Raw genomic sequence first — 10,833 nt, 5'->3', positions numbered from 1 at the left:
AGGATTCCTCACCAAGGGCCTGGCTCCTGCCCAGCCCTGCCTTGCTCAGCAGGCCACCTTGGGCACTCACCCTTCTCTGGGCCTGGCTCCCTCCACGCAGGTGAGGGAACTGAGGCAGCGGCACCACCTGTGACCTTGGCTCACGTGTCCCCAGTCCTGTCTCCTTGTCAGCTTGCTAATGCCTCGGGTGGGGGTGGCAGCTGGAGACTGTGCCCTGGCAGCGACGTCAGGAGCCACATGGGCTTGTAAACCCTGGCGGGGCTGGCCCCTGGTCATTGAAATGCTGGCTCTCACAATGGACACACATGCACGGTCAGTGCCCAGCACCCAGACAACACTTATAGGCTCACGCTGGTCCCAACCCAGACATGTGGCCCTCGGTGACCGCCGGCTGCACTCACCCAAGGCTGCTGGCATCTGCCCGTCCCGCATGTACCCACCCAGCTCCTCTCCCTGGGATTCCGCAGTGGAGAAGCGGGAAGGTCTCTGTGCTGGAGTCTTCTCTGCCTGGCTCCCCCTCCCAGCTCAGCGGTGCCCCTCCGCCCTCCCTTCTCTGTCCGCCCACTTACCTTTAATTAGAAATGCCAGGAGAGTCATTTTTGGGGAGTTTTTTTGCCAGAAAGACGTTCCCCCCAGGGGCGGAAGGAAGGAGGAGACAGACTGGCTCTGAGGCGGGGAGAGGGCTCCCCGGGAGAGCCGGTTGGCGGGGGGGGCTCAGAGGGTTGGCAGGGAGTGGGGATTCCAGCAAGTGGGCACCTGTGTGCCCTTGAGTGCTTGAATAAGACAGGAGGTGCTGGAGGGAGCTGAGGGCTGTGAGTGGGGGGTATGAGTGTGTCTGTGGGAGCTATGAGTGGGGGGTATGAGTGTGTGTGTGGGGGCTGTGAGTGAGGGCATGAGTGTGTGGGGTGGGGTTAGAGTGGGGGCTATGAGTGTGTATGTGGGAGTGTGAGTGGGGGTATGAGTGTGCAGCATGTGTGTGTCTGAGAGAGGGAAAGGGCAGCTGGCAGCAGGGACAAGATGTCTTGATTGTCAGCGATGATGTCCTCATGGCCCTCTGGCTGTGGGGAATGGTGTGTGCCATCCGTGCCGGGGTAACATCAGAGGACCTGAGACCCATGCCTATCCAGCCAGCACTGGAGTAACTCAGGAAGGGCGTCCCTACCCCCGCCAGGTTGCCAGGGAGGCAGAAGGGACCTCCCTCCAGAGGGAGTCTCGGCTTCCGGAGCCCCACTCCTTATATGGTGATTGGCTTCCCTCTGCCTCTCCTGATGCACCGTGCTGCCAGCACCGGCCCCCCTCCCTCTCCGTCCTCTCCTCTCCTCCCTCCCCTTCTCCTTTCCCTCCTTCCTCCTCCCTCCCTCTCTCCTCCCCTCTTCCATCTTCTTAGAAGTCTTGGAGCCTCTGGCCAGGTTCTTGATATATCCAGGGTCTTCAGGGCCCAGTTCCCCTTCATTGGGAGCTAAATGTCCCCTCCATGTCCTCCAAACCCCAGCCCCCCAGGTAGCAGCTGCCAGATTTCCCTGCAAATACAGAAAAGTATTGGGCCTTACCAGAGACCTGGGTGTGGGGGCATGGGGCAGCCCTGTCCAGTCACAGAGAGAGCCTTTGCCTGGCTGTGCGTCCCTCACACAGAGCCCAAGACCCGGACTCAGGACCTGGGCAGGAGTGAGTGGGAGCTCAAAGCCACAGCTGAGAGCTCACATGTAGACTTGCTGAGCCCCTGGGCACAGAGGCTGATGGTGAGGGTCCTTCCCGGGCTGAGCTGCACATCCTGCAGAGCTGGGCGGGCAGGGTCAAGGGCAGTGAGGACCCAGGAGAGCAGTGGCCAGCGCCAGCCCCCTCCAGCCCCCCAAAGAGAGAGGCGAGTGGAGAGGAGGAAGCCCACCTTGGGACCCTGGGAGGCAGCAGATGACAGCCCGCCCAGGGCCCGGGAGGGGGCGTGGGAGAGGCGCCCAGTGCCCGGCTCAGTCCCTCCGGTCCCCGCAGACTGAATGAGCCCCGCCGCCCGGGGTGGGAGGTGCGGAGCGGAGGGATTAGTCATCCCGGCCCCGCCATGTGTGCAGGGGGTGGGACCTCCCGTCCCTTGCCGCCCGGGAGCCGAGTGGGCGCAGGGCGGGGCCTGCAGGGGCGCGGGCGGGGCGCTGGCGGGGAGCCTGCGGCTGGGCCAATGAGAAACCGGGCTCGGCGAGCCGGCCGCCCACGGGCCGCGCTGGCTGCATAAAGAGCCGGCGGCCAGGACTCAGCGCAGAGCTCGGGCGCCGCGTCCTCCCTCCGCAGCAGCCGAGCCGGACCTGCCTCCCCGGGCGTGTTCCGCCAGCCCCGCCGCCGGCCCGCAGCGACAGACAGGCGCTCCCCGCAGCTCCGCACGGGACCCAGGCCGCCGGACCCCAGCGCCGGACCTCCCTCCGTCCGCCCCGAGGAGTTTGCCGCCTGCCCGAGCACCTGCGCACAGATGGAGCTGGACCAGCGGACGAGCGGCGGGCTCCACGCCTACCCCGGGCCGCGGGGCGGTCAGGTGGCCAAGCCCAACGTGGTCCTGCAGATCGGGAAGTGCCGGGCCGAGATGCTGGAGCACGTGCGGCGGACGCACCGGCACCTGCTGGCGGAGGTGTCCAAGCAGGTGGAGCGCGAGCTGAAGGGGCTGCACCGGTCGGTGGGGAAGCTGGAGAGCAACCTGGACGGCTACGTGCCCACGAGCGACTCGCAGCGCTGGAAGAAGTCCATCAAGGCCTGCCTGTGCCGCTGCCAGGAGACCATCGCCAACCTGGAGCGCTGGGTCAAGCGCGAGATGCACGTGTGGCGCGAGGTGTTCTACCGCCTGGAGCGCTGGGCCGACCGCCTGGAGTCCACGGGCGGCAAGTACCCGGTGGGCAGCGAGTCGGCCCGCCACACCGTTTCCGTGGGCGTGGGGGGTCCCGAGAGCTACTGCCACGAGGCGGACGGCTACGACTACACCGTCAGCCCCTACGCCATCACCCCGCCCCCAGCTGCTGGCGAGCTGCCCGGGCAGGAGCCCGCCGAGGCCCAGCAGTACCAGCCGTGGGTCCCCGGCGAGGACGGGCAGCCCAGCCCCGGCGTGGACACGCAGATCTTCGAAGACCCTCGAGAGTTCCTGAGTCACCTAGAGGAGTACTTGCGGCAGGTGGGCGGCTCCGAGGAGTACTGGCTGTCCCAGATCCAGAATCACATGAACGGGCCGGCCAAGAAGTGGTGGGAGTTCAAGCAGGGCTCCGTGAAGAACTGGGTGGAGTTCAAGAAGGAGTTCTTGCAGTACAGCGAGGGCACGCTGTCCCGAGAGGCCATCCAGCGCGAGCTGGACCTGCCGCAGAAGCAGGGCGAGCCGCTGGACCAGTTCCTGTGGCGCAAGCGGGACCTGTACCAGACGCTGTACGTGGACGCGGACGAGGAGGAGATCATCCAGTATGTGGTGGGCACCCTGCAGCCCAAGCTCAAGCGTTTCCTGCGCCACCCCCTGCCCAAGACCCTGGAGCAGCTCATCCAGAGGGGCATGGAGGTGCAGGATGACCTGGAGCAGGCGGCGGAGCCGGCCGGCCCCCACCTCCCGGCGGAGGATGAGGCGGAGGCCCTCACGCCCGCCCCCAACAGCGAGTCCGTGGCCAGTGACCCGACCCAGCCCGAGTAGAGGGCATCCCGGGGCCCCCAGCCTGCCCACTACATCCAGCCTGTGGCTTTGCCCACCAGGACTTTTGAGCTGGGGCTGACTCCTGCAGGGGAAGCCCTGGTCCAGCTGGGTGCCCCCTTGGGCTCCGGGCAGACTCGCACACACTCGTGTCATCCAGATGTGAGCACCGCACCCAGCGGCAAAGAGCCCTCTCCCCTGCAGGGCTCCGCCCATCACCCTCCCTCCGTCTGTCTTCCCGGCCTGGACCCCCCCGTCCACACTCTCAGGCCATCACAGAACACCCCAGCTTCCTCATTCTGCTACAACGCCCAGGCCGTCTGGACATCCAGAAAACCAAGTGTCCGGATGGCAGGGGCCAGCGGCCACCAAGCTCATGGGACACCCAGAGCAGAAGCTAGGGCAGAGCCAACGCTGAGGGAGCCTCGACTTCCGGCGCCGCCGCCCTCTCCCGGCATCCGCAGAGCCAGCTGACGCCCTCCCTGCCTCCCAGGGCAGCTGGCCAGCCTCGGGCAGCGCGGCCCCCTCCTCCCAGGGGAGAGTAGAAGTCGCACACGCAGCAGCAGCAGACCTGATGTCCTGGTGCTTCCTGGCCCCTCAGGTGAGCCCCTGCCCCAAGGCAACACTCACTGTGGGGCATCTGATTGCTGGTGGGACCGGGAGGCCGCTTTCTAGGAGAGCCCGCTCAGGCTCGGGCCCCCAGCAAGTTAGCCAAAGGGATGGGTGGGGCTGGCGTCATGGAAGGGGGCACTGGGGAGAGTGGGCCGGGTGGAGGCAGGGGCAGTTTGCTGAGCCAGCTCTCAGATGGACCCGCGCTTTCTCTCCCCCAGCTCCAGTGATTCACGCCTGCCTGGAGAAGAATCAGAGCTCAGCTCATGACTCACCCGTGGCAGGCGGAGGGTCCCAGAGGGGCTGAGTCCTCAAATCCGGCTGAGGCAGCAGCTGGCACCATCGGAGCCAGGAGAGTGACAACAGGTAACGGAGCGCCCCCCTTCCACCCAGACCCCACCATCAGCTGTCCCGGCCAATGAGCTCCTTCCCAGACCCCAGACACCCTGGGGCCCAGGCCACCCCCACAGTGTTCGGGCACAGACCCCAGACACCCTGGGGCCCAGGCCACTCCCCAGTGTTCGGGCATGCTGGGAGGCTCTGACAGGGTTGGGGGGCTCTGCCTTGGAAGACCAGCACCATCCACCGGCCCCAGCCCCCCCCTGTGGAGCCCTGGCTACTGTCCTGCATGGTCCCTCACTGCCCACTCTCCTCTTCTTTCAGGTCTCAAGGTTCCCACAAAGTCTTTGCTGCTGTGCTGGGCACCACCCACCCCTCACCTTGCAGGCTGCCTGCGTGGGAGGCAAAGTCCCAGGACAGCCCAGAGGGGGGCTACAGAGAGGAGTCGGCTGCAGCAGAGGGCAGGAGCCCCAGCTTAGCCCTGAGTGCCAGCGCGAGGGCCAGGGCCTGCCACTAAGCCCGCCCCGCTGGCCGCCAGCTGCCGGTCCCCAGAGCCACTGCAGCAGGAGTCGGGCCCTGCCTCCCTCCCAGCAGGGAAACCCCGCCCGCTGCCAGGCCATCCTCTCTGCTAGAGGCTTTCATGAGCCCCAAGCCTGGAGCCACAGCTCCTACTCCTGCCCAGCAGCCCTGAGCCCAGCTGCAGGAAGGACATCCCAGAAGCCATTGCTCCTGGGGCGCTTCCCGGCATTCTGCCCTGCCCCGACACCAGAACCCTGGTGCTGGTGGGCCACTAGGGTCTGCAGCCTGAGCAGGCGCCGGCTCAGGGTTCATCCTTCTGCCTTGTCCACTGGGGGACCAGCCCCACAGACCACTCTGAGAAGTCTTCAGCCCACACCCTGCCAGCCCCACAGATTTTATTTTTGCACATAAGCCATAACCAATCCTCAAGGCTGGCACAGGCTTTGGGGAAGCCCTGGAGCTTGTGAAGACCCTGGAAACCTCATAAGGCTGTGGCCAACCCCTGCCCCTTGCCCCCTCACAGACCAGGCCTTAAATGTCGGTCCAGGCCCTGTGCACCTTACCCCAAAGACAGACTCTTTTTGTAAGATTTTGTTAATAAAACACTGAAACTTCCTGGAGTGTTCATGTTGCTTCTTCTATGGGTTTGGGCTGGGCAGGGGTGGAGCTGCAGACACAGGGCCCCTGGCCCAGAGGGTGACCCTGAGACCCCATAGGTGTAGTGAGAGATCTCCGGGGCTCGGGGGAGCACCAACAGGGCAGCCTCCATCAGGGTCCTGGATCCTCAGGGGGAAGCACCCTCAGGGTTCCACACTGCAGCCCCACTGCAGCCCACTAGGCCTAGCTCGGCCCTGCCTCCAGGCCTGAGGTGGCCATCAGTGAAGGTGCCTGCTGACTGGGGGAGCCCTGTTCATGCGGAGCTGAGGCCTGACCCTCTGTAAGTCCTACTGGCACATGGGGTGTACAGCTGGGTGCATGGGGGACTACAACTAGGGCTCGGCCCACACAGCCATCTCAGGCTCTGGAGCGCTGGGGACCTAGTCAGTGCAGACCCCAGCTGGGAGGGGACACTGGCCATTCCTGGTTGCCAGACCATGAACTTGGTCTCTCTGAGCCTCAGTTTCCTCATGTGCAAAACAGGGCATCTATCCTCACAGCATCTGTGCCGAAGAACTTGGAAACAAGAATAACTTGATGCCCTGTGGGACATCAGCCTCCCCCGCCTTTGTGGGGGCACTGGATTCTGAGGGGCTGTGGGACGTCAGCCTCCCCTGCCTTTGTGGGGACACTGGATTCCAAGAGGCTGCGGGAGGTCAGCCTCCCCTGCCTTTGTGGGGACACTGGAGACTGAGGGGCTGCAGGAGGTCAGCCTCCCCTGCCTTTGGGGGGGGCAGTGGATTCCGAGGGGAAAAATGAGATGGCCTGGGGTAGGGATCAGCCCCTACACATCAGTGTTCAGTGAGAAACAGGACTGACAGGAGACAGGAAATTCATTGCAAGGAATTGTTTTACTCGACGTAGGGGCTGCTGAGCCAGTCCAAAATCTACAGAGAAGGCCAGAACCTTGGGGAACGGGCTGAAGCAGGCACCTGCGGGTGGAATTTCTTCTCCATCAGGGAAGCCTCAGCTCTGCCCTTATGGCCTTTCAAGGGACTGAATCAGGCTACCCAGGTTCCCAAGGATGCTCTTCCTGAAAGCATCTACGACAGACCTTCGGCGCAACACCTCTGTTAAGATTTGATTGAGTGACTGAGAACAGTACCCGGGCCAGGTTGACCCTCGCAACCATCATGGTCATTTGCTGCTGGAAGGTTCCCACCCCTCTGGTGGGGTTGCTCTGCTCCTGGGGATTCTGGGCCAAGCTGTGGGGTCAGCTGGTGGGTGGTGCCTGCTCAGCCCCGCCGGGAGGCCGGGTGCATTGCACCTGCAGGGTTCTGGCATTGAGCTCACTGCTCCTGCAGCAGCGAGGGGCCCGGGGAGAGCAGGAAGCAAGAGGAGACTAAGCAGAGAGAGCCACCTGCTGCCAGGAAATGTCGTCACCCACGGCGCAGGGCGCTGAGCAGGGCTCTTCACGGTGAAAGGGCCGCCTCCGCCCCACTCTTCCCTTGCATTTCTTTTAAACAACAAAGCTGCTGGAAGAACGGGAGAGGAAATTGGCAGGAACAGGAAGCTGGGCACCACGGTGCTGCCTGAAAGCAGTCATTTGTCTTGGAAGTACTACTTCTCACATGAAAAGCTGGAAGCTGTTGATGCTTTTCCCTTTTAGTAAAAAGTTACTCCCTGTAATTGTGGAACAGGCTATCAGAACCCTTCAGTTAACTGGAGGTGCAGCTGTGTCACTCTGCTCCCAAGGAAAGAGGCCGGAGGTTGGAGGGGTGGGTGGTCCGGGGCGGAGGGGCCCAGACCCTGTGAAGCTGTCTCTCAGCCTGAAGACCAGGTCCCAGAACAGGGTGTTCCCTGCCATCGGCCCCTCTCCACCCCTCGCTGCTCCTGCCCATCTAAGTATCACAGACCACTCAGTTTTTCCCCTTCACTGTAGCGTGGGGAAACTGAGGCACAGAGAAGGTCCGTGCTTGCCTCAGTTTGGGGAGAAGAATTGAGTCTGGGGGTAGGAACAGCCAGGAAGCCCGTAGAGGTTCTTCCCGCAGACCCAGTTTGGTGGGAGGCCTCTGAGCCAGGGAGCAACGGGTCAGATCCCCATAGGGGCAAGTGCCTTTCCATAAAATCCCGCCGGTCTCACGGAGCTGGTGCGTGGGGGAGACGGCAGACACCTGGGCCCCTCTGTTGCCTTCAAGGCTCAACCGAGATTAAGTCTCTCAGTCCCAGCAGGGTCACTGTTGAGGGCTGGCGGTGCCACTGGGGGTTGCCGGGAAAGCGATGGGCTGGGGAGAGTGTGTGAGTCGGTGTAAACGCAAGGTTGCTGTAACAGAGGCCCTGCAAATGCGGGGGCAGCCTCCCGTCAGGGAAGCACGCAGCTGGCGACTGGGCTGCACCTGTTCGTTCCAGAACTTCTGGGTTTCTTGACACTCCAGGCTGCTACCCAGAAGGGGCAAGAGATGGCGAGGGGCGTGCCACGATTGTAAAGCTGAGCCCAGGAACTCCATGGCCACCCATGGTGCCTCTGCCCCTGCCCAGTGCCAAAAGCCTGGATGCATATGGGAAGGAGGGAGGAAGGATCTACGTGGGCAACCAGTGGACAGGAGCCGCAATGCGTTTGGGAAGGAGGGAGGAAGGATCTACGTGGGTAACCAGTGGACAGGAGCCGCAATGCGTTTGGGAAGGAGGAAGGAAGGATCTAGGTGGGCAACCAGTGGACAGAAGCCGCAATGCGTTTGGGAAGGAGGAAGGAAGGATCTAGGTGGGCAACCAGTGGACAGGAGCCACACTGGAAATTGTTTAGGGCGGTGTGTGTGCAGAGTGTGACCTCGGCCAAAGACGGCCTGGCCTCTGCCCTGGGCTCCTGGGAGGTCGTCACTAGGCCCTGAACGTCCAACCTGGTAAGAATGTCTAGTCCACCTGCGGCCTCGGGCCACACCTATGGTCCCATGTGACTTCAGTGGAGGCTTTGGGCTATGTGGCATCAGCTCTGCCCCCAGAAGGACTGGAGACGGCTCAGCCATGTGGGCGCCAACCAGGACCACGAGACAGACCCCAAGGCAGGAACTACCCTGGTTGTTGATGCTCCATGTGCCTTGACCCACATCACTAAGGGAGGGACGGGGCCTAACTCTGTCCATGACCCCAGGGGAGGACAACCGGGAGGTCTGTGTCTGGACCCTCCTGGGCTCTGTCCCAGGCACCTCTTTCCATTCTGGCTTTATTTTTTATATTTTTTGAGACAGTGTCTCTCTGTCACTCAGGCTACAGTACAGGGCTAGTCACAGCTCACTGCAGCCTCAACCTCCCAGTTCATGCCATCAACCCACATCAGCCTTGCAAGTAGCTGGGACCACAGGCGTGCACCACCACAACCGGCTAACTTCTCCCTCCCCTCCCCCCCACCCTCCACTCCCTTCCCCTCCCCCCCACCCTCCCTTCCCCTCCCTTCCCTTCCCCTCCCTTCCCTTCACTTCCCCACCCTCCCCTCCCCTCCCCTGTCCTCCCCTCCCCTCCCCTGCCCTCCCCTCCCCTGCCCTCCCCTCCCCTCCCCTGCCCTCCCCTCCCCTTCCCTTCCCTTTTCTTTCTGAGATGGTGTCTTGCCATGTTTCCCAGGCTAGTCTTGAACTCCTGGGCTCAAGGGATCCTCCTGCCAGCTGATTTTAATCTACATCTTTTCCCTGTAGGAACCCACAGTCACGGGTATAATGGCTTTCAGGGGCACCGGGGCCCTCCTAGAGAATCACATCTGAGGTGGCCGTCAGGAGCCTGGGCTTCTATAGTTGGTGTCGGAAGTGAGGGTGGCGCAGTACTGTGGACTGTTCCCAGCCTCCCAGGTGGCAGGACTCTTTTCTAGTTGGCAAGGGTCTTTTAACTCCAGGAAGAGTTCAAGTTAGTACAGAAACTTAAAAAAGAATCAAACCTGAAATATTATTATTTTTGTCAAGAAATTACATATGTTTTATATTTTACAGCATTTTAACACTGAAAAGAATTTGGCCAATTGGAAGCCATGGAGCACCCCTCAAGATGCCAATGGCAAGTGTCCAGCCGATCTCCCGCTGTTTGGCCCTCTGTGTCCATCTCTCTCGGCGGAGCTGGGGGAGGAACAGGCGGGGGCAGGTGAGACAGGTCAAAGCTGCATGACTCCTGTGGCTGTCGGGTGAGGAGGGAGTGAAGAGGGTGGACAAGGGGCGAAAGGCCTTTCATAAGGAGGAAGAGGAAGTTCAATGAAGAGAAACGCCAGGCATCCAGGGGCCAAGGAGCCCTTCCCTTTCTGCCTTGGTTCCCGTGGGGCTGAAGTCCCAGGGTCGAGGTGGGAATTAGGAGGCTCATGCCAGGTGACATTAGAGGGCATGTCGGGGCTCAGTGCAGCCTGGTCCTGGGCTCCCCACCCCAGCCCTGCTCCCACCCAGCCCTTCCCCATAAAGTCTGTGAGGTCCAGAGGGCCGTGCTCTCCTCCAGAGGACAGACACCCTCCAGGGTCTGCCCCAGTGGCCCTGCTCCCAGTCCAGGTCCCTCCCACAAGGGCACCTGAGTCTTGGGGTGGCCATCTCTCAGTGGAGGGGTGGCTGAGGGTGGCTCTTTGTGGGGATGCAGTCTGGGTGTTCACAGCCCCTCCCCATAGAGCCACCCCCAGGTGGTGGGGTTGGGAGGGGGAGGTGACAGGGAGGGCAGGTGCTGACTCTGCTATTTCAGTGCTGTTGGAGTGCTGAGCACCTGTGCCCTCCCTTCCCACCACACTCCCTTCCCAGAAGAATCCCGTCCCAAGACTGGACTTTGGACTTTTGAGTTGATGTGGGAATGTGTTAGGACTTTGGGGCTATTGGGATGGAATGAGTGCATTTTGTATGTGAGAAGAACGGGAGTTTTGAGGGCCCTAGGTGGAATGCTATGGTTTAACTGTCCCCACCAAAACTCATTTTGGAATTTAATAATTGCCTTGTGGCAGCGTTGAGAGGTGGGACCTGTGAGAGGTGACTAGGTCATGAGGGCTCTGCTCTCATGGATGGATTAATGTTGCTATCTCAGGAGTGCGTGAGTTATCGTGGGAGTGGCTTTGTTATAAAAGTGAGCTGTCTCATGTGCACTCTCTTGCCCTCCTGCTTTCTTCCATGGAAGAACACAGC

The 10,833-nt window shown here is 62.0% G+C and overlaps 1 protein-coding gene across 1 annotated transcript; it reads left to right on the top strand.

Moving 5' to 3' along the window:
* Positions 1 to 964: 964 nt before the first annotated feature.
* ARC (activity regulated cytoskeleton associated protein) lies at positions 965 to 5,722 on the top strand. The gene is made up of 3 exons (XM_055287443.1): positions 965 to 4,241; positions 4,471 to 4,615; positions 4,913 to 5,722. The coding sequence occupies exon 1, from the start codon at positions 2,453 to 2,455 to the stop codon at positions 3,641 to 3,643; it is 1,191 nt and encodes a 396-aa protein (XP_055143418.1). The 5' UTR covers positions 965 to 2,452; the 3' UTR covers positions 3,644 to 4,241; positions 4,471 to 4,615; positions 4,913 to 5,722.
* Positions 5,723 to 10,833: the final 5,111 nt, after the last annotated feature.

Source organism: Symphalangus syndactylus, chromosome 7, assembly GCF_028878055.3.
Source record: "Symphalangus syndactylus isolate Jambi chromosome 7, NHGRI_mSymSyn1-v2.1_pri, whole genome shotgun sequence".
In the NCBI taxonomy this organism is placed as follows: Eukaryota; Metazoa; Chordata; class Mammalia; order Primates; family Hylobatidae; genus Symphalangus; species Symphalangus syndactylus.
Note: the sequence above shows the minus strand (reverse complement) of the source record. Positions and strands in the feature narration are given on the sequence as shown.